Below are 24,302 nucleotides of genomic sequence, written 5' to 3'. Positions count from 1 at the left end.
TCTCCTTTGCTGATTCTTCCTCTTTTCACCAACTTCTTTATGTTGTGTTGCTCTAGGTCCTAGACTTCAGACCTCTTTTCTTCTCTATCTGTACTACCTTGGGGATCTCATCTGGTTTCATGGATTCACATATTATCTATATGCTGATTTATATCTCTAGCCACATCTTTTTACCTGAACTCTAGACTCATATATCCAGCTACTATTGACATTGCCACTTAAATATCTGAGAGATACATCTAACACAATATGTCTAATAACACCGAACACCTAATCTTCCTTCCAAAACCTGCTTCTCTTGAAGCCTTTTCCCTATCTTACTTAATTCATGGTAATTTCATCTGTAACATTCCTGAGACCTAAAACCTTAGAATCATCCTTGGTTCCTCTTTCTCTTACTCTCTCCCTAGTCTGTCAGGAAATCTTACTGTCTTTACTTTCAAATTACATCCAATAAAAGCCTTACAATGGCCTATACCTTTCTAACAATATCTCTTAATCGTAATTCCCTTTACTCATCCTGTTCCAGCCACACTGGCTTCTGTGCTGTTGCTTAAACACAAGCTAGTGTTCCGTGGGCCCTTGGCCCTTAACTGGTCCCTGTTCCTAGGATGACCTTTCTCCAGACATCCACATGATGACCTTCCTTACCCCTAACAAATCTTTGGCAAAATGTTGCGTTCTCAGTGAGGCTTATTCTGGCCACCCTGTTTAACATTTACAAGTACCAGCACTCCCCTCTTACTGTTCTCTACTCTTCCTTCTTTCATTATGGCTGATTACTTTCCAGCATACTATATAAATTTCTTTGTTTTTTATCTGTCTCCTCTTCTTCCCACTAGATTTTAAGTTCCACAGGAACTTGGATCTTTGTATTCACTGATGTATCCCAAGAACCTTACACCATGCCTGGGCACATAATGTTACTGAAGGAATGGATGAATCAATTACTGTCCTCATAGAGCATGATAAGAGCCCAGTGGATGAAAATCCTTGGGGGGTTGGGGGGAAAGTATTGCTTATTTTATTCTGATACGTGGGTTTTTTAATATTGTGATAAAATATACATAACATAAAATTTACCATTTTAAGTATACAGTTCAGTGGTATTAAGTATATTCACATTATTGTGCAACCATCACATCCATCTCCAGAATTTTTTTCGTCTTCCAAAACTGGAACTCTGTACTCAGTAAATAAGAATTCCCCATTACCTCCTCCTACCAAGCCCTGTCAGCTACCATTTACTTTTTGTATTTATGAATTTGACTGTTCTGGGTACCTCATATAAGTGGAGTCATATACCGTGTTTCCCTGAAAGTAAGACCTAGCCGGACAATCAGCTCTAATGCATCTTTTGGAGCAAAAATTAATATAAGTCCGGGTATGATATGATATGATATGATGTGATACCGGGTCTCATATTAATTTTTGCTCCAAAAGACGCATTAGAGCTGATTGTCCGGCCAGGCTTTATTTTGGGGGAAACAGTAGTATTTATCTTTTTGTGACTGGCTTATTTTGCTTAGCATAATGACCTCAAGGTTCATCCATATTATAGCGTATATCAGAATTTCCTTTTCAAGACTGAATAATATTTTATTGTTTGTCTACACCACATTTTTTTTTAATCCATGCATCCATCAGTAGACACTTGAATTGCTTCCACATTTTGGCTATTGTAAATAATGCTGCTATTCGTATTAGTATACAAATATCTGTTCAAGTCCCTGGTTTCAGTTCTTTTGTGTATATAACCACAAGTGGAATTGCTGGATCAATATGGTAATTCTATTTTTCATTTTTTGAGAAACCACCATACTGTTTTCTATAGTAGCTATACCATTTTATATTCCCACCAGTTAATTTTTCGATATGTTGTAAGGTTAAGGGTCCAACTTCATTCTTTTTCATGTAGCTATCCAGTTTTCCCAACATCATCTGTTGAAAGGACTTGTCCTTTCCCCATTGAGTGGTTTGGCATCCTTGTAGAAAATAATTTGACTGTATATGCAAGAGTTTATTTCTGGGTGCTTTATTCTGTACAGTGGTCTAAATACCACACTGTTTCGATTACTGTAGCTTTGTAATAAGTTTTGAAATCAGTAAGTTGGAGACCTGTAACTTTGTCATTCTTTTGCAAGATTGTTTTGGCTATTTTGGTCCCTTGAGATTCTATATGAATTTTAGAATGAATTTTCTATTTGTGCAAAAAAAAGTCTTTAGAATTTTGATAGGGATTGCATTGAATCTGTAGATTGCTTTGGATAGTATTAACATCTCAACAATACTAAGTCTTCCAATCCATGAACGTGAGCTGTCTTTCCACTTATTTGTATCTTATTTACTTTCAGAATGTTTTATAGTTGTCAGTGTACAAGCCCTCCTTAGTTAATTCCTAAATATTTTATTGTTTTTGATGCTACTGTAAATTAAATTGTTTTCTCAATTTCCTTTTCAGATTGTTCTTTGTTAGTATATAGAATCTTGCTGGTTTTTTGTTTTGTTTTTTAAAGATTTTATTGGGGAAGGGGAACAGTGTGTACTTCCAGGACTTTTTTCCATGTCGGGTTGTTGTCCTTTCAATCTTAGTTGTGGAGTGTGCCGTTCAGCTTCAAGTTGTTGTCCTTTCAGTCTTAGTTGTGGAGGGCGCAGCTCAGCTCCAGGTCCAGTTACTGTTGCTAGTTGCAAGGGGGCACAGCCCACCATCCCTTGCGGAAGTCGAACCGGCAACCTTGTGGTTGAGAGGATGCGCTCCAACCAACTGAGCCATCCAGGAGCTCAGTGGCAGCTCAGCTCAAGGTGCTGTGTTCAATCTTAGTTGCAGGGGGTGCTGCCCACCATCTCTTGTGGGACTCGAGGAATTGAACTGGCAACCTTGTGGTTGAGAGCCCACTGACCCATGTGGGAATCGAACTGGAAGCCTTTGGAGTTAGGAGTATGGAGCTCTAACCGCCTGAGCCACCCACCGGACCGGCTCGAATCTTGCTGGTTTTTGTATATTGATTTTATATCCTACTACTTTGCTGAATTCATTGGTTCTAAACAGGTTTTTTTTTGAGTATGTGGAATCTTTAGGATTTCTTACATGTAAGGTCATGTCATCTACAAACAGATAAAATTTTTTTTTTCCTTGCCTCATTGCTCTGGCTAGGACTTGTGTGTTGAATGAAAGGGGTAAAAGTGGGCATCCTTGTTTTGGAGAGTGGGTATCCTGATTTTAGAGAAAAAGCTTTCAGTCCCTCACCACTGATTATGATTTTCATGTTGGCTTTTTTTCATTTATGACCTTTATTATTTTAAAGTAGTTTCCTTCTTTTCCTAGTTTGTTCAGTGTTTTTATCGTGAAAGGATGTTGAATTTTGTCAAATGCTTTTCCTGCATCTGTTGAGATACCATGTGGGTTTTTTCCATGAAAGGACTCTTTGGGGTTGAGGGAGATAACTCCAGATTTCACCTTACTGGGCTCTTATTCCCACAACAACAAAAATAATAATAATAATAATTAGGAAAGAAGCGGGTGATTTGAAGCAACCAAAAGCAGTGACTTTGGAGATCATCAGGTGCAGCAACTTTTTGGTCTCAGGACCCCTTTACACTTTTAAAAGTTAATAAGAGCCCTTAAAGAGCTTTTGTGTATATCGGTCATATCTGACAGTATTTACCTTATTCAAAATTAAAACCTGAAAAATTTTAAATTTTAAAATTCATTTAAAAACAATAATAAACCCATTACATGTGAACATAAATAACACTTTTTTTTAAAGAAAACTCCAAACCAAAAAAAAAAATTGTGAGAAGAGCAGCATTGTTTATATTTTTTTGTAAAGCTCTTTAAATGTCTGGCTTAACAGAAGACAGCTAGATCCTCATGTCTACTTCTGCATTCAGTCTGCAGCACCATGTTGGTTTGCTTGACATGTGAAATGAAAAAAATCTGGCCCACTCAGATATGTAGTTGGAAAAGGGAGGAGTATTTTAATAACCTTTCCAGATAATTGTGGATATTCTTCTTTGATACTGTACCAGAATTCAACAAATTTTAGTTTCTTCAAAGTTAGTTGCAATATGGGTATAAAACTATATCAATGAACTTTTCATACTCTGTTATGTTAAAATACATTGGTCTATCTTGCATGTTGAATGAATCTTTTATCCATATGTGATTTTTGTAACATACATTGATCATTTAGAAAATACTGATTCACTGACTTGTGCCTATCTTCCAAATGTTGACCCATTTCATTATAAATATTTCTAAAAGCACATTTATTAACATCACCATCCATCTCAATAGAGACTTTAATAATTGGTATAATGTTCAGTTTATGAGGCAGATATAACTTCCAATATTCTAATTTTTATTTGAAAGCTTGAATTTTTATCAGCTTCAACAAATACTGTCAGTTGTTTTCCTTAAAGTGACAGACTCACTTTGTTTATTTTGGAGGAAATGTCACCAAATATCGAAATCTTAATAACCATTGTTTATCTGTCAGTTATTTCACATAAAAATGGTGTTCCATGAAAAAAAGCAGCTAGTTCAACTTGTTTCTCAGACCATCATGCAAATGCTTTTCCTCCAGATAACCATCATACTTTGGTACTCAGCAGGAGTGCTTATGTGTATTTCTCATTTTGTCATTGAAAATTTTTAAAATATGTGTACTTAAGGGCCATTAATTTGTATTAAAACTAATAATTTTTATTGATTCATCATGGACAGAAATTCTTCGGCGCAGCTGGATTTTATTTTCCCCTTGCAAGTTTGTGATGCTGAAGAACGCAATGGCAACCAACCAGTAGTTTGGTGTTGCTGCCTTGATTCCCACCAGTAGTTTTACCCACCATTGGTTTTATAACACTGTTGCAAATATCAACACAATGAGAATGATAAATAACATCTTCATATTCTGGAAATAGCTTTGACCTAAAGGGGTCTTGGGGACCTCTGGGGTTCCTGGTCCACACTTTCAGAACTGCTGATCTCATATGTTCTGAAAGATTTTCCTATTGCCCTATATACTGCGTTGGTTTCTGTTCCCTGCTTCCAGGGGGCATCTGGGGCAGATGTCTCCTTTTGTTCAAAACAGGAGCAAAAGAATAACCTCAGTGTCCTGGAGAAAGAACTGCAGAGTAGAGGCTATTTTTTAGTTCTGTATTTAGCCTGGTGCTTCTGCTCCTCTCACAATACACACTTCCTTTGATGGTGGTGTCAGTTCTGTGCCTTCAACTACATCCTGTTTCCTAATAGCTCCCAGATTTAGTCCTCTGGTTCTGAACTCTCTCCAGAGCCTCCAGTATCGTTAAGTTACCTGCTGGATATTTCCCCTTAGGTGTCAAGCTCAACAATTCTTAAAATTGTAATATCATCTTTCCCAATTGGTCTCTTCTTCAAGGTGTCGTATAAACAACAACAACAAAAAAAAACAAACCCACAAATCTTTACCTCCTCCTACATTCTACTTTTTATACTAACCACACGATTGTTGGCTCTCAGCCAATCATCCTAGGCTTCTCTATCATTCCTCCCCTCCAATGAATTGCCAAGTCCTATTGTTTTAACCCCTAAGTGGGCTGTTCTTCCTTATGCTTAGCTTGGTTTGGGCTTTCAGCATGTTTTACGTGGACTATGATATTAAATTGCTTACAGTTTCTTTGTCTGCCAAGCCATTATCTATATGACTTCCAGAATTGTCTTTCTTAACGTATGATCATATTGTTAACCACAAAGCTAAGTCATTAGTCCTGTGCTCCAAATGTGTGTGTATATGTTTACTATTATTTATATTATATATTACTACTTAATATATATTATTTATATTACATGTGTGTATATTTGATGGTCTTGCACTTAATATGTCCTAGGTATATGTCTGAAAGTAAAGTTGTGCACCCTCTGAAATATAAAACAATACTAAACATCTGGATAGCCTATCTCTGTTAATAGTACTATTACCATCTACTCAGTTGCCCAAGCCGAGACCTGGGAGTCATCCTACACTGTGTCCTTACCCTCCTACCCCAGAGCTCTGGGACACAGCAGAGGCTTACCAATTGACTTCTGGAGAAATGAATAAATGATTTGTTCTCAAATCTGCTACATTGTCATCAGATTGTGAATTGAATAGAAACATTAACAGTTCAGAGAGGGGTTGTCATGATTAGGAATGGGTACTTGAGTCCAACTGCCTGAGCTTATTCAGATAAAATCGTCAGTTCCTTGGGTTTTCTTAGTCTCCCTTTCCTAAACTGTAAAATAAGGTTAATAATTATACCTCATGGATTTGTTGGGTAGATTAAATGAAGTAATATATGTTAAAGTATTTATCGTCGTTCCTATCATAGTAAATGGTAGCTGCTATTATTGTTGCTGTTATTATAATTATTACTAGTACTACTTTTTAGTTTAATGGTTTCCAAATGCAGACTAATGTTACTTATAATATACTCTGTTAGTTCCAAGTGAAATAGGGACAGTGGAGAGAGAGAAAGAGAAGAGAAAAGAAGAGGGGAGGGGAGGGGAACCAGGTCTGTGTGCCAACTCTCTTTTCCTGGAAATGATTCTTTTTAGTCTAAGATTGTTTTCTTTTTAGTTTTTGAAGTCCTTTTGTTGGTGAAATGAAATATTTTTATTTTTTAAATAGTAACAGTCGTTTATTATCAACTATTGTTTTTTTTAGTTCTTATGATCAAATTGGCAAACCTGTTTTCCCGCAACTTACGTATATATTGTATGTAGGTTCTTAACGTATTTACTTAGGTAGTTTACTTGTTCATAAAATCTCAACATCTGGAAACCACCAAGACTCAGAGAGGTGGCATTATGTACCCAACATTACAAACACAAGATATTTGCCCTCCTTACTCACATCCCTGTGTCCCTATCCTCTTTCACCAGGAAATTTAGTGTTTTACCAGCAAAAAGATTAATCCACAGAACAGGAGAATTGTAAGCTTTCAAAATAAAAACATAAAGGTAAATATTTGTTTTTAAAAATTAAATGACAAATTACTCCACTCCTACCTCTAAAATGTAGTAGTTAAGACAGAGCTAGGAGCACATTAAATATTTTTAATATTTTGCCTTATGTTGGGATCTTTTTAGCATTTCCTACTGGTGGATAGACACATTGCAGACTAAGAAAGAAAACTAAAGAAAGCAAATTCATCTTACACAGTTTCTACGTATACTTTATTTTGACTTGTACGTTCTTTTTCCACTTCATTATAAATGAGATTAATGCTGGTGCCAGAAATTTTTTTGCATGATTTGATGTAAAGATGAAGAGTTGAGGAAGGACAAGGAGGATTTTTCTGTGCCTCTCTGCTTGCTCTGTCTTTCTCTCTCTTTTTCAATCCTCTTTCCCCTCCTTCCTTTGTTTCTTTCTACTTTCCTCTATCAAGCAGCAATTCCCATAAACATTCTTTTACTCTCTGGGTAGCCCTGATGGCTGAACAGGTGAAGTCTGTCAAAGTAGATCAGTTCATTCCAGCTGCAGATGTTAGTCCGCGTAGTGTTGGAACAGGTAATTTCTCATGCCTGTGGAACAGTGGTTAAATAATTGCTTTTGCAAGTACTGTGCCCTCTGCCTGGAATAGCTTTTCTTTCTTCCACCTTCATCTATTTTGCAAATTCCATTCCTTATTTAAAAGACCTAGTTCAAATGTATTGGCTTCTTTGATACTTTCCTGATTTCCCAGACAGTTAGTGACTCCTACTACAGGTTTTACATACCTCTCTAATAGCTCATTTAAAATTGTTTTATTATGATTTTTTTATGTGTCTGTCACTAGGCTGAGCTTTTCAGGGGTAGGAACTGTATCTTCTTATTTTGTTGGATTTGATACATGGTTAAGAAGTGGTTTTTAACCATTAATTTTTCATTGGATAAGCCTCATGCACTGTTCTTGAGGACCTTACAATCTAGTAAGGGTGATATAGCAATCATCGATAATCATAGCACAAACTAGAATGCACTCCGTGCAACAAAGAAGGAAGAAATCACTTCTTGCTGTGGAAATTAGAGATACCTAGGTTATTCCAAGCTTTGTGGATGAGGTAGCATTTAAAATGGGTCTTCAGCATTCCCTCTCCTGGGTATCTACCCAAAAAATCTGAAAACATGTATCTGTAAAGATGTATGCACTCCGATGTTCATTACAGCATTATTTATGGGGGCCAAGACATGGAGCTAACAAGTGTCCTTCGATAGATGATTGGATAAAGAGGATGTGGTATATATACACAATGGAATATTACTCTGCCATAAGAAAAGATGAATATGGATGGATCTTGAGAATATTATGCTAAGCGAAATAAATCAGACAGAAAAAGCTGAGAACCATATGACTTCACTCATGTGGGATATAAAACTGAAAGCTACAAAGGAACAAGACAAACAAACAAAGAAACAAAAACTCATAGACACAGACAGCAGTCTAATGATTATCAGAGGGTAAGGAGTTAGGGGGTAATAGTAGAAGAGGGTAAAGGGGGTCAAATATATGGTGATGGAAGGAGAATTGACTCTGGGTGGTGAACACACAGTGTGATATATAGATGATGTATTACAGAATTGTACACTTGAGACCTATGTAACTACTAACAGTTGTCACCCCATTAAGTTTAATTTTTTAAAAAATAGGTCTTGAAGGATGACCCATTGAAGGTGACTTGAAGGTGAAATGTGAAATTAATGGAGTCTAGTTTTTTTTTACTTCTTGATGTCTTTATTAGAAATAGTTTACATGCATGGGAGCTATATTATTTGACATGTATTCCAAAGCCTAAACGCTTTACCTAAAGTTAGTTTACCTGTTTTTGACCTTAAAATATTCATCAGTTGATTTATACAAAGGAATACATCTATATTGTGGGGATATCAGTGTGCTCACTGTCTTTGTGGACTTAAGTCAGAAATTCAGGAACTTATATTTGGGATTAGATATTTTTCTTCGGTCTGAAATGTTACCAACCAAAAGAGGACATAAAATTTGATGTCTTTCTGTCTTATTGCATTGATTTTCTTTCTTCATTTTAGCCACAGACCCCTTTGCTTCTGTTTTTGGAAATGAATCATTTGAAGGTGGATTTGCTGACTTCAGCACATTGTCAAAGGTAATCCACAGTGATTAGTAGGAAGGTAAAATATACCGTGTTTCTACCAAAGTAGCAGTCCTTTCAGGTCTATAACCCTCTCATAGACATTGCAACTTGATTAAGATAGAAATGAAAGATAAGATGTAATTAAATGAGGCAAGGAGGCATATTTCTATACATAAAGATATAGGTGATGGTACAGGTAATTATAATTTTCTACTGACAAGTTTGCTTAACAACTTCATTTTTAAGAGTCTTCTGTCTTTTAGTTCTTCCAATTGAACTACATTTTTCGCCTGTTGACTGTGTCAATAGCTGTAAAATCTGGTTATTCATTCCATCCTCTCTGCATTGGTCAATTGATTTATTTGTTCTGAAGCTGTTATGGTTAGTAATAAGATAATTAATACACATAATCCAGCGCAGTATGTCCACTACCTATTTCCCAGTGTAGTTCTAGAATTGATTCATGCCAAAAGAGTAAAATTAGAGTATATGTCAAATTGTCTATGTCATTGGCTCTCAAATGGGTATTATTTCCCCTCGCCCCCCCCCCCATAGGAAACATTTGGTAATGTTCTAGAGAAATTCTTGGTTTTCACAGTTGGGGAGGGGGACTTTTTATATTTAGTTGCTAGAGACCAGGGATGCTCTTAAACACCCTACAAATTACTGTCCAGCCCCCACAACACAGAATTATTGCTAGCCCAAAATGTCAGTAATGCTGCTGTAGAGAAACACTGGCCTAAATAGATCTAAAATTGTAGTGTCTGATTCATTATAGAAAAGTGAATCTTTCATTACTCCACATATTAGAAAGGCGGGGTCTTCAGATCCACATTAAGACTTATTATTCCATGGGATCAGTTTGCTTTAAAAAACTGACTTTCAAGTTGTCTTTAAATGTTTTTCAAGATGCCATTTTCTTTGGCATTAGTATTAAATCTTTCCTATATTTAAGTGCATTGGGAAGTGTGGAGTCATTTTTTCTTTATCATTTGGATCAGATATTCATTTGAGGGAAGATACATAGTCCCTTTAAAATGGCCTCAGGTGGTTTTGTATTGCCTGAAGCTTGACAAACCTTTGATCCAGAGTTGGCTTATTTTAGTATGATCTGTTGCTCTTAATAAGTAGTGATGTTATAATCACTACTCATATAGAACAATTTAAAAAAAAAAGTCTGCCTTTTGGCCCTGAATGTAAAGGTTAAAATGTCAGTGCTCTCAGAATTGAAATAAATAAAGCTGCATAATACTGAAGACCATTCCTCCCAATGCTATATGACCATGTACAGTTTGATTGGTATAATATATATAACCACATATAAATGTTTCTTTTCAAACAAAGGTCAACAATGAAGATCCTTTTAGTTCAGCCACATCGAGCTCTGTCAGCAATGTGGTCGTTACAAAAAATGTGCTTGAGGAAGCATCAGTCAAAAGTGAAGATGTACCCCCAGCACTGCCACCAAAGATCGGAACTCCAACAAGACCCTGCCCAGCACCACCTGGTATGAGAGTTGGTACCTTTTCTAAATCAACTGAGTGCTTTTTCTTAAAGTATGTGTGCACCTTAATTATGGCCTTACTAAAGGGCCTTAAACAAAACAAGTCAAAAAACGCGGCAGGAGCCTGCTGCTGTCATCTGTTCTGACCCCAATATGGAATTACAGAAATGTGCCTAAGAGGCTTGCATGTGTAACTCTCGTGAACTACTTTACTGGCAAGAGCAAATTTCTTTTTAAATCATTTTAGAGAGGTAGTAAGTGGAAAAAGGAAAGTATTGACGAAGTCTCTTGCTTTTTAGAAGCTCATTGATTATCATTTGAACAAGTTTCCTGCACTTCAGTGTTTTCATTAATTTCTAAAAGAGAAGATTAATTTGAAGTCCTATTTTTTTCTTGCCAAATGTGAAGTCTTCCTTAGATGCTTCAGTGTGAGAATATATGGCCTTTGGGTATCCAAATTTCAGCAATATAGTGATTTAGAAGAAAATATTATTTTTCTTGAAAAATATTTTACCTCACTTAATAAGAGACTCCTTTATTTTAGTATATGTGCTGCCAAAGTGAGCACTAGAGACTCCTTTATTTTATAAAAGTGATTTTCTAAAAAAAAAAAAATTAGTCCAGGAACAAATTCTTAATTTTTTTTGTTTAAATTTTTAAAATTTTATTTTTAGCACGTATCAGAGGAAAGCTTTTTTAAATTTTGTTTTTAATGAAGTGGCTAAAAAGGCAATCCCCTGAGTAGCTGTAGTGGTACTAGGCTATTACTATGTGAGAAGACCCCTCTGGTTCAATGTTCTTTTAATTATATATCAGTCCTCAGTAAATTTTCAGCCACAGTAGTTACAGATTACTACTCTTGCCTTTTCATAATAACCTCCCAATGGTATTTCTTGGGCGTGTTATTTTTTCTTCTTTGACTTAAAGAAATTGCATGCATATACAATTGTTAATACTCAATTATCTGTTGAAAATCAGGTAAACAAGTGATTTCTATCTTTTAAAGACAAGTAGCTTGTGTCATATATTGCTAGGGGATAAGGTTGTTGGAATATGTTAAATAAGAGTTGATTTGCTTATTTAATTTTTATACCTGTATGATGCCAATAGTGAAGTTATTTTTTAAGTCCTAAGTAAAATAACATACTAGTGCTTTAACTAAATCTAAGAATCTTCAGCAAAGTGAGTACAGATCATTATAGAAAGATCAAGAAAAGGATGATTTGTTAGAGCACTAGACTGGGAGCTCAAAGGTTTGGGTTGTAATTCTGGGTATGCTCTGACTGGCTCTGTGATCTTGAGTGTGTAATTTCTGAGCCTCAGCTGTCTGAGCTATTAGATGGTGGCAGTAATTCTTATTTTGCCTGCCTTCACATGATTGTTGAAAGGATCCACTGAGATAGGAAATATGCTCATCTTTTGTAAGCTGTTACAGTGATGGGAAGAATCTGTTGTTACGTTTGCTATTACCAGCTTAGCACATTTTAGGAAAAATACATATTTGAAGACATCTATTTTTATTTTTCTTCAAGAAGTAATAAGTATAAGACTTTAAAATTTGAGAACTTGTTTGAAAATGGTAATGAATTAATGAGCAAAAGTGTGATGTTGTTTGGTCAAAGATTAGTTTATCAGCAACCACAGAGATTTAGGCCCTGGGCTTCAAAACGTTCTTTATTCTTCAGTTTGATATATTGTAGATGGAAAAAGTGGGTGGGATTTGCCAAGGTAATTTTTAATTTCATGTTCTCAGGTGTTGTATATAGAGCCAGAGAAAAATAGGAAGAATATTAGCAGTTTTCAAAGGTCATTTGTCCTTACTGCTATCAGTGGATAACTGTATCAGGCTCAGGTTATAATAGCAGAGACCATTTCTGTCTTTATTCTTTGTCATTCTCCTGTTATATCCTTTCCTCTCTGTTTTCTTGGGAACACGCTTCTTTGGAGAAGAAAAGGTTTACTCTCTGGGCAAAAATAGGATTCCTGGCCCATGCCCTTCCTTTATGCTGTTTTTTCACTTAGCTACATAGAACTGGAATGTATTTGAGAGGTTATGTGTGAAAAATTTGAGGAGAGACTTGGTGTGGTCTCTTACGACCATATGAAGAATGTGTTTTGAGCACTCACCCCTACTCCCCACGTGCAGCTCTTTAATGTGCCCTATGTTCATGTACTTGTGTGTCTGTGTTTGCCATATTTGCTGGTTGAGTTAATTGTAATGATTTTGATCCAGGGAAAAGACCCATCAACAAATTGGATTCTTCCGATCCCTTTAAACTGAATGATCCATTTCAGCCTTTCCCAGGCAATGATAGCCCCAAAGAAAAAGATCCTGGTATGTTTTGCGATCCATTCACTTCTACTGCTACTGCCACTACCAAAAAAGAGGCTGACCCAAGCAATTTTGCTAACTTCAGTGCTGTAAGTACTGTGAATGGGCTGTTTGGGGGAAAATCTTTCCATTTGCAGTTTGAAGAGTTTTTAAAGATTACTTTGGAATCTGCCAAATTTACATCATTCCAACTAAATTTACCAACATTTTAAAAGTGATCCTTATTCTTCCCCCAACCAAAATCTGTTTGTTTCTGTTCTGGTGGTTCTAAAATTATTCCATTGCACAAATGATTTTAGTAGTCTTAGTAATGGTGATATACACCAGTTGTTTTGTAAACTCTTCTCTTTGTCTTGGTATACAATATAAATGAAACCTTACAGTTACTATTTCGCAAATTGTTGTGGATGATGGGCCACTAGAGAGTCATTTCCTGTCTGCCCACTGGATGAATAACACCAATAATGAGCTTGTGCATTTGTAACTGTGTATGTGTGTTTATGTATAAAGCTTTGATAATTTCTGGAAACCAGTCAGCAACTATTATATGACAGGATAGGGCCAGGGATTCTTTGAATAGAAAGTAAAACTCTGGTTTTATATAGTAGCATTTTAAAAAAGTAAATGTCAATTTTATGAAATCAATACAATTGCCAAGAGTTAAACAATCTGTAATTTTTTGGAGGGCTCTAACTCATTAGCCTTCCATATTTACTCTTCATTTTACCAGAGCTGATTAAAATAGGAAGACCAGTAAAAACAAAGGAAGGACGCTGTGATAATGTCATAGGCAGGGCCTATGTAAGATCACAGAAATGGGATGATCAACTATGGAGGCATCACTCTGGAGGGACATAAAGCAGTGACATATATTCCAATAACAATAAGGCTTTAAAAAAAAATTCTTAGCGTAGCTAACAAAGTTTCATTTTCCCAGATTTTTTTTTTTTTCAGGCAAAATGACCTTCATTATCACCGCCTATTCTATAACAAAGGAATACTTAGCACCTTAAGCCCTTGAGATGATTCTGGAAATAGATCTAGTCTCTGCCTAATGTCTCCCTCAATGTAGAATTAGATCACTCAACCAGTGCTTTATCCCTACAGCCATTTCTAGTTACATATAACTGAGTCAGAATTATCTGAGCTACCCAGTTTTTGAATCTGGACTCTTAAATTCCAGTAATTTCTTCTGAATGTGAAGTAGCAGAATAAGAATCAATATCTTGATTATTGGAAAATGGAGTGTCAGAATTATACTGACTTAACTTTTGTTAGATGGGATTTGAGTTGTTTTAAGCAGAGAATCCAAAATTGCTCTTCTTGGGAGATCGTAATCCTTTTGATATAAAATAATCTGGCAGTTTGTGGCATTTACTATTTTAAATATTATTTCAGCAAGTCAAAACCTGTTTGGAATGAATCTTGAACAATGAGGCATTTTCCTTATTTCATATTCTCAGTATAGTATAATATAAAGCAGCTCACATAAAAATGTCTTTTTTCATTATGAAAGATTTGTTAAGGATTAAAGGTTTAAAAGGCCCTCTAATTCCCTAGGGAAAAAGCTGTCGTTTTTTAAAATGCCTGACAATTTCTTTCATTTTATCCTATTACGATATTCATCTATATGACAGGACTTGAAACCAAGTAAATTTTTTTATTTAGTATCGACCAAGATTGCTGTTTTGGGTGGATAAAAATATTTCCCTCACCTAATTACTATTTTTAAGGTTTTATTTAGACTAGGTCAAAAAGTTCTCAGTGCCTGCTAAAATCTCTATAATTAATTTAAAAAAATGATTTGGTCCACACCTTGTTTACTATACGTAATACTCTTATTTTATATATAGCAAAATCAGCATATTTTTCTTGTTTTATGGTTCTTCTGTGCCTGAAGGGTTAGAATAAGGTAGGGAATCACCAGTGGGATTCAGCTGAAAATGATTTATCATGTGAAGACGAAGTTGAAGTAGTAGATGTTTTGCATTAGATAAAAAGGCTACTCTTTCGTTTTTAAATCTACTAGTTCACCTTAAGCATTTATACTTTTTAAAAATGATGTTTTAATGTTTAGTTTTATATAGACTTTCTATCTGTAAACTGCATTAATTTTTTTAAAACACATTTAATAACTGGTAACACTAAATGTGTTTTCAGGGAAAAAAATTTAACAAGTAACAAATATAACTATTTCCAGAGTCCTTCAGGTGAAACAAGTAGTTAATATCCTTTGTAAAATCTATTTTTCCTTTTATTTGTTTTACTCATTAATCAGTTCATTCATTCATTCATCTGTCTTTTAAACGGCAGTATCCCTCTGAAGAAGATATGATTGAATGGGCCAAGAGGGAAAGTGAGAGAGAGGAAGAGCAGAGGCTCGCCAGACTCAGTCAGCAAGAACAAGAAGACTTAGAACTGGCTATTGCACTCAGCAAATCAGAGATTTCAGAAGCATGAAGAATTCTCCTGTCCTTTGTCAACCATACAATACTCTTCTGCCTGAATACTGAAGCTATTTAAAGTGTGTATCAAAACTACCTATGAGCATGGGAATACAAAAGGTTTGAGATTCCTGTAAATGTGACAAAGGTTTTTGTTTTGGTTTTTCTAAACTCCGTTTCAGATTTGTCCCCCAACCCCCGCCCGCCCCATCGTAAAAGCAGTAACCCAGCCAGACAACTTCACCTGGGCCCCTGGTGTGCATTTACTGTGAGCTTTTGCCTGCCTGTACTACTTTTACTTGTAAAGCTAGAGCACCCAAGCTTCTTCCTTCTGGAATATAGAGAAATAGCTTTACCCCTGTGCTACCCTTGTTCTATAGTTACTCTGATAAAAGCCCATGGGGTTCGTAAAGTTTGCCATATTCTCCTCTGATTTGAATGGATGAGGGAGGAGAAGGGAAAGAACATCCCATTTCTTTTGTGGTAGTGCAGATTGGCTAGTTTAAAGTGCATGTTTATATTTCCATATAATCAAAATACTGTTTAATTTGTTTTCTATAGACAAGGAAAAATATTTTACATAAATTGACTCCACTGTTGAAAAAGGGATGCTTTAGATTGAACCAGTAGACTCAATCTTTTCCTAAATAAAAATGCTAAAGCCCCATGTGTGAAATATATTTTTAAAAAAATTTTTTCTGGACTTAAAGAATTTTGGATAAACAGATTCCTCTTCATAATTTTTAAGTGCTAGACATGGAGAAAATTTACCACCTACAGTATACTCAAACAACATAAGGTAAGGTAAGCAAAAATCTTAACATGGCAGCCTTCTGCCATTGCTATGGCACTGTCCTCTTCAGTTCATGGTAGGTTTATTTTTGTACTTTTGCAGAAGAAACTTTAGAAAGTAAGAACTGGAAGGTACTTTAATTTTTGTATATATACTTTTGTTTTCTTTAATGAAGGCTTAATTACTTGAAATGGAAAAACTTTCACTGAATTCAAAAGAAAAAAATGACATATTAAATCATATTATTGTTCTTTGTCCATTTTTGTGGCTTAAAATAGTTTATTCTCTTCATGTTTTTTTGCCTATGAAGTTGGCAGGCTAGCAAAAAAAAAATCTTTTTTTAATTTGGACAGAAGAGACCTGCCAAATTATCAAAGCTCTTCATGTATTAAAAGCCTGTCTCCTGTAAAACTGACCTAGCAGACAGCTGAATTTGAAATAGACTGTGAAGTAGGCTGTAAATTATAATCTTAAATTTTTTAATATCAGTTAATGACTTAGGTAATGTACTGAATACCTGTTTACCAAGATAAAAAAAAATACACCTAAAAATTAATTAAAAGTCTCCGTGATCACCAAGTCAAAGTGGTACTCATCTGTGTGAGTCCAAGTAACCTGCTGCCTAGCCTATGAATAAATTCCAGAATACCCAGTTCATTTCATCTTGAAATGGTGCTTTTTCTTTCTCTCCACACAATTGGACTGCTGCAAATTAAAACAAACTTAAACCACTTTCTTGCACTGCTAACTTTTTTCTACTTTTATAAATTAAAACCGTTCAGCATAAAAGTCATACATATGAAGCAAGGGCTGAATCATAATCACAAGGCTTTAAATTTGATAAACTTATCCAATGTGACTAAGGATATACTGCAAAAGATGATTGAGAAGGTAGAGTTGGGAGTTGTGATAGGCAATGGTTTTGGGTTTTTTTTCTTCCCCTTACACTTCAGGAAAAAGGTAAGTTGACTTGAACAACCTTCTTTTGCACTGGGAAAATGAACAGATGTTTGAAATGCTTTTAAAATATTTTTTTTAATTAAAAAACACTCTGGAAAGTATTAAATATCTGTAACTTATAAACACCAACTTTTGATGTAATAAGTGTACCCTAATCTTATGTATGTTTAACTGGATTACATAGATTCTTATCTTTTGTTAAAATATGTATACTCAGTGGACCAATATAATATTAAAGTATGTATATATTATATAAATATAAATATATATCTTTATCTCCATGCTCACTTGTATAGGATGAATGTCTTAGAGTGGTTTGTGATTATATTTTACGTTGTTGACTCTGGCTCCAGAGCCTATGCTTGAAAAGAACAGCTAAGTATTCCTGAGAACCAAGTGACACTACTTCAAAGTTTTAACAATCTTCTACATACTTGTTTCGGTTTCTCTCTTTATAGAATTTTCTCTTTTATGTTTCGAACTTCTAAATTGTAGCTTGTAACTATGAGAATAATAAACTTGAAGTAATAATAAAACATGCTATCCATACATCCTATTTCAAATGGAGTTTTGCACAGTTTTGGACAATCCATGCTGTGTCCAAGCAGGGGTAACTACATAGTCAGCACAGATTAATATGTATAAAGTGCTTGAGACAGTACCTGGGGTAGGATACTTAATAAACGTGAACTGTCATTTTAGTTGTCAAGTCCTGTTGTTGTGAAAGAAAGATAGGAAATGTGTATGCATAGAGACAGTGCCTCAAACATAGGTGGCTTTGTATGTATTTGTTGAGTGAGGATTTATGACACAGATTCTAGGAGGGCACGATGACATAAAATTCATAACAATCCTGGGATTGAATTCCTGGTCTGCCATTTTTAAGAAAGATGACTTTGAGAAAGTTATTCAGCCTCCCTGAGCCTCATTTTCCTCATCTGATGAACATCATAATAACTAACTCACAGGATTGTTCTAAAGGATTTGACTTCGACAGCTTTTTAATAATACAAGGGACCCTCGTAATTTGAACCCATGTTCAAGGGCCAACTGTATTTTCAATCCTCAGTTGGGGATTCGCGTCTGTAGAGGACCACGTTATATGTGGCTATAACCCACCCTCCCCACATCGTTCAAGAGTCAACTGTATTTAATTTTAAAAACTTAGTTATGTTATTGTTAATAGTGAAAATAGCTATCGGTTATTGAATGCACATTATGTGTGAAGTACTATACTAAGCACTGTATGTGTGTTTTCTTGTTTAATCTTCACACGAGCCCTAAATAGTACTGTTATTATTCTCTATTTTAGAAATGGGGGCACAGGCTCAACAAAAGTTAAAATAATGTGCTTCATATCATACAGCTAATAAGCAGATGAGCCAGGAATTGGATTCTGGTCTCTCTGATTCTAAAACCTGATACTCTTTCCAATTTAACATGCTTTATCTTATTTTGTGTGTAGAAAAAAATTGCTTATAAGAGATACTAGGAATAGGAGATGTTAAATAACAACAAGCAATGTATATTAAGCTCCAGGCCGGAGCCTTAGTGCTTTACATATATTAATTCATTTAAACCTCACAACAACAGTAACCCTGTAGTGTAAAGATACTGTTATTGTCTCCGTTTTGCAGAAGAGGTGCCCTAAGGAAGCCACAGTTGGGCAGCTAGTAAGTGGCAGAGCTGGACTATGAACCCAGGATACTGGATCCAGAGTTTTAACCACCACTCTCTATTTCTATTAAAGGTGAGAAGCCAAAGGAGAAATCATAAATAGAATAATCCATGTAATCTCTACTCTTGAGGATTAATGAAATAACCTACTACATAGCATGGCATCTTCTAAAACATTTTCCCATTCATTCTCTTTAATCCTTACCAGGATTTAGAATAGTTTCAGACATGGAAGCATTCAGCCATTGCTAGTTAGTAATATCACCGTAAGTGATAAATAAGTTTGTAGGGGAGATGGCCAACCTTGCTTTTATTAAAGACATACAAATTTTAAAGTCATGAAGCTAGCAAAAATGGAAAATAATTTATCAGTGCTGACAAGGCTCTGGAAAGAATGCATAAAAAGTTAGGCAAAGCGTAGGTTTTGAAGGTCCTCACAGATGACGGGACGGCATTCTAGGCAGAGGCTGGGGTCGTGTACAGAGATGGGTAGGACAGGGTGTCGTGCTAGCAAGCAGTAAGGATTGAAGTAGTTCAGTGTGACTAGAGTTCAAGTTTGTGGGCAAAAGAGTAAAGTGTTCGTGTTTGTGTGTGAGTGATCTCATTGGTAGGAATTTGGAGGATTGCTTTAGGAAGAAACCAGGTATGGCAGGGAGAGCAGATGAGGGCTGTTGGAGTCATTCAGGTGAGATGATAAGGACCTAAAATGTGGCTATGGCTGAGGCCTGAGAGAAGGGACGATTTAGGAGAAGTGACAGGTCTTAGAGTGATTAGATGTAGGTGGTGAGGGGAAGGAGTCGTTCGCAAACTTTAGCAAGAATCAGGATCACCTTGAGAGCTTGATAAAATCCAGACTGTATTCCCCCAAGTTTCTGACTTCAGTAGGTATAGGATGGGACTGAAGAATGAATTTCTAACAAGTTCTAGATGATGCTAAACTTGCTAGCCCAGGGATCTCACTTTGAGAACCCCTGTAGTAGAGGCCAACTTCCAAGTCTATTCTCCTGCAAGTTTCTACTCATTTAGTTTGCAATGCTGTTGCACCTTGTCATTGTATACTTGACGTATGGATGCTGCTTCATAGTATAGAGCACCTGTAACCTTTCTTGTGGGTAAAGTTCTAAAAAATAATAATTGCAAGCTAACAGCACTTACTATGCGCCAGTACTGTTTGAAGCACTTTTATATACTGATTCATTTTAATCTTTATAACCATCTTTTAAGTTAGTTTAGGTACTGTTATTATCAGTTTACAGATGAGAAAGCTGAGGTACAAAAAGGTTAAATAACTTGCCCAAGATCACAGAGCTAAAAAGTGCCAAAGCTAGGATTCAAATCCAGGCAGCCTGGCTCCAGAATCCACGCTCAATCACTCTGTTGAACAAAAATGACATTTAAATAATTGTAATGCATGGATCTATAGTTTATCTCTTACTCTCAGAAAGCTCTGTACTGAGTTTTGAAAATGTACAATAAGAAAATTGTCGTTATTCCCATTCACCTTTGCTGAGGTGTGTTGTGTTCTGGGTGCTGCGCGGGGCCAGGGGCAAGAGAAGGCCCGGAAGAGGGCCTTGCCATCAGCGGTATAGTAGGGGAGATGCACGTCTGCTTTGTTAATTTCACAACGTTGCATACTGAGGATTATGATAGGAATGCTGGAACACTCAGAGGAAGGAGAGAATAGTTCTAGCTGAGAAGACTGGGGAAGGTTTCCCAGAGGAGATGTTTCCAGGACACAGTATTCTCCTAGCGTTAGTAAAAGCATAGATGGTGACTGTCAAATCATAAAGGAGAGCACAGCTCTCACAAGGCCACACCGTTCGAGGTCAGCTGTTCGCTTGGAAAGAAAGACCGTCTCCCAAGAGGCCTCACTTAAGTGGCATTCATTACTTTAGTGAATTCAGCCTAGTCCGAGGACTTACCTTCAACTTAGAAACCTGATTTTCATCAGTAAAACAGAAATAGAGTTCCCATTAAGCAAGTTCACAGGGACGGATGTAGAGAGACCAGAATGTCAGTTTCCAGTAAAAATCACCACAGGGCTTGGAGTACCCACAGTTGGTTGTACGAGACACCTCCCTTGCCGGTGCCTGGATGCCTCCTGCCTCTGAGGCCACTCGCTCTCTGCACCCAGGACTGCCTGGGTCCCTCTGATGGACACGTTTTTCAGATTAATGTGTTTAATCAGGTTACAGTCTGGTGTGGCTCGTTGGGTAGGTATAATGTCCCTTTGGGGTACCTTTACATATCTGCTTTCATCCCTTTGGGGTACCTTTGCATTTCTTTGCTTTCAGCCTTGTGGAGTCTATAGTTTAACTCCTCCTAAGGCAGACTTTCCCCCGTTTCTAAGTTCTTAGCAAAGCATCCGAGCTGCAGGGTTCTGATTCCACCCCTTCACTGATCATATTATGTACCGAGTGTATATGTACCAGGCCTTCTCCCTGACTCATCCTCCTCCAAACCAACATATCTTAACAATTCTGCCTTTTAAAATATCTTTCAAATTTGTCATCCCATCTCCAGGGCCACTGCCCCATTATCTCTCTCTCAGGCTTTTGCCAAAGCTTCCTAATCTTGCCACCAGTCTCTTTTTATCTCTGCTTCCAAACCATCTTCCATGATGCAGTCAGATTCTCCTAGAGTCGAAATCTGCCTTTATCACTCCTGCAATAAAACATGTTACTGATTCCCATCACACTCAGGTTAACTCCTTCGAACCCCTTGGAAGGCTTTTCCTTCAGAACCTTCATTTCTGATTGGTATTTAATCAGTAATGGCTTGAACATGCAAGCTGGTTTTCTCCCTTGAAACAAATCTTGAAAAAAATGCCACTTAAAGGAAATAAAGATTCCCCTAATCTGATTGTAAAGTATAGAATCCTTTTAAAATGTGCAAAATTTTACTTTCTAGCTTGACGTTTTTAAAACAACAGGTTGTAATACATTACTTGGGTCGTGAAATCAGTTTAGTGAATCAAGAAGCATGGAAAAAATGTGAACAGAGTAGTATAGCAGCATGAACTATGTACCCAATAATAAGCTTCAATAATTACCAATCCATATTCAGTGTCATTTTATCTATATTCCTACCCACTTCCCTCTCATGTTATTTTGAAGCAAATCTTAACACTTCATTTGTAAATTTTTCAGTATGTTAATGAGTAGCATTTCTATTTCAAAATCATGAAATAGAATTTTTGTTGAATATGTACTGAATCACAAGATAAAGTGTTTGAAAGCTGCTGACTTTTAAACACACCTTTTCAAGTAAGAAATGTAGGGCCTAGGGGATAGCCGTTTAGCTCAGTTGGTTAGAGCGTGGTGCTAACAACAAGGTTGCCGGTTCAATCCCTGCATGGGCCACCGTGAGCTGCACCCTCCTTAAAAAAAGGAAAAAAATGTAGGGCCTAATGTTATATATCCAGGTTAATAATATAAAAGATGATCTCATGGAGGGGAAGGTGTGTCTTTGCAGGAAGATTCCCCCCCATCTTTCTTTCCCACCTCAATAAGTGTATAGAATGTGTTCAGCTGCCCAAGACTTAAGGGCTTAGTTTCAGCCTCTTCTCTCTTTTTCCTCTGGAGTCAGAACTTGAGAGGCCTGAGCTACAGTCATGCACCACTTAACAACAGGGATACATTCTAAGAAAGTCATCATTAGGCGAGTTCGTCATTGTGTGAACATCACAGAGAGCACTTGCACACCTAGCTGGTACATACAGCCTACTGCACAGCTGGGCTGTACGGCACAGGCTACTGCTCCTGGGCTACAAGCCTGTACAGCACGTCACTACTGAATACTGTAGGCAACTGTAACACAATGGTAAATATGTGTGTATCTAAACATACCTAAACAGGAAAAGGAAAAGGTACAGTAAAAATACAGTATAAAAGATAAACAGTAATGCACCTGTACAGGGCACTTCCCATGAATGGAGCCTGCAGGCCCGGAAGTTGCTCTGGGTGAGTCAGTGAGTGTGCAAGCCAAGGATAGGACTGTCCACTGCTGTCCCCTTTATAAACAGTGTCCCACATGCCCTCCCCCTGCATCCTTCTGACAGGGTCAGAAACAGATCATTGAAGAGGTGCATGCAGCTCCATGAACTGGGAGTGGGCTGGATTGATTGGAAATATGAAGGAGAAAGCGGCTGGGTCCGGCCTAGATCACCGTAACAGTGACTGTCAGGAGGGATTGGAATGGTGACCTGAGGATCAGTAGGAATAAGAAACCAAGATGGAGAGAGAAAGGAACATAGGGGGTTGTCATGGCAGTGTGGTTTTGGCTACTGCATGTTGGAGCAGTGGTCAGATTAAGGAACCTCGTGGTGTTCATTAAAAAAAGGTATCTAAACATACCTAAACAGGAAAAGGAAAAGGTGGACTACATATATGATAGTGGTCCCCTAAGATTATAAAGGAGCTGAACTTCCTGTTAAAAATGGAGGGATATGTGGTTCAGGAGGAATATTTTTTTCTCTGACAGGAGCAGTATCTGTGGGGCTTGGCAATATTCCCTCCCACTCACAGCACCTGTTTTGACTGCACAGATGACGACATCCCAATCAGCCACTGACCTGTCTCAGCACAGAGGAGCCTGACCCCCCAGCACTACATACTCAGAGGGCGCTACAGCTTGACGGTCTTCGGAGTACATTATTGTAAATTCTTTGTTGAGGATTTACAGATCCTGTACAAGGACACAAGTCCACAGGAGCTACCTTAACAAGTATAAAGTGCCACTGTCACTTTAGTAAAAGCTTTCTGCGGTAGTGTGCAGCCGGCCTGGTCCTACACTGGAAATATTTTCAGGTTGTAATAATGTAAAGCACTGATATGTTTTATTTTTTCCATCAATGCAATGCCAGAGAGAGCCCTTTGTGCCAGATATGGTCAATGGAAACAAAAACAAATTTCCAAAATCAAAACACTGAATCCTCAGTTCTACACGCAGCAACCCTGGGCCCGAAGCAAGAACTGATGTTCTCCAAGAAAACCTGATTCATTGCAGCTTCCGGAGGAGGTTGCTACCCCTGTAGAAAGAACCCAGACCTTGGAGTCTTATAAACACGGGTCTAAATTCTGGTCTTACCATTTGCTAGCTGTGTGACTTTGGGTAAATCAACTTCTCTGGTCCTCCATGGGGTTAACAGTTACTTCACAGCTTGTTGTGAGGTTGTTGTGAGGATTAAAGATGATGGATATAAAATCTTCACTCCTGTTATGTGGCAGATATGCACTATACTGTCACGTCTGTGTTTAAGAAGACAGAAAAGGTAAAATACATTTTAGGAAAATGTCTTTCTATGATTAAATTAAAAGGAATAAAACCAGTTATCTTGAAAGTTCACTGATATAGAACATATCATCCTTCACTGATTCAGGATAAAACTCATAGTAGGAGGTGCATATATCACACAGCGTGTCCAGCACTACTCTACTTTGTTTGCATTAACTCAGTCCTTATAACAACCCTTTTCAGAGGTA

At 36.9% G+C, this 24,302-nt stretch overlaps 1 protein-coding gene across 5 annotated transcripts in view; it reads left to right on the top strand.

The window, feature by feature from the left end:
* EPS15 (epidermal growth factor receptor pathway substrate 15) overlaps positions 1 to 15,599 on the top strand; it is a 102,093-nt gene extending 86,494 nt beyond the window's left edge. For 3 of the 5 annotated variants that reach the window (XM_088791133.1, XM_074334711.2, XM_019742856.3), the window contains 4 exons: positions 9,045 to 9,121; positions 10,454 to 10,616; positions 12,847 to 13,034; positions 15,259 to 15,599. In XM_088791133.1, the coding sequence (XP_088647259.1) occupies positions 9,045 to 9,121; positions 10,454 to 10,616; positions 12,847 to 13,034; positions 15,259 to 15,405 (575 nt within the window). In that variant the 3' untranslated portion in view covers positions 15,406 to 15,599. The remainder of the gene's footprint in view (positions 1 to 9,044; positions 9,122 to 10,453; positions 10,617 to 12,846; positions 13,035 to 15,258) is intronic. The other 2 variants (XM_019742857.3, XM_074334710.2) reach the window with 2 other exon arrangements.
* Positions 15,600 to 24,302: the final 8,703 nt, after the last annotated feature.

This window comes from Rhinolophus sinicus, chromosome 14 (genome assembly GCF_057876585.1).
Source record: "Rhinolophus sinicus isolate RSI-liver-muscle chromosome 14, RSI-T2T, whole genome shotgun sequence".
Taxonomy (NCBI): domain Eukaryota; kingdom Metazoa; phylum Chordata; class Mammalia; order Chiroptera; family Rhinolophidae; genus Rhinolophus; species Rhinolophus sinicus.
The sequence above is the reverse complement of the archived record's forward strand: the minus strand, read 5'-3'. Positions and strand labels throughout refer to the sequence as shown.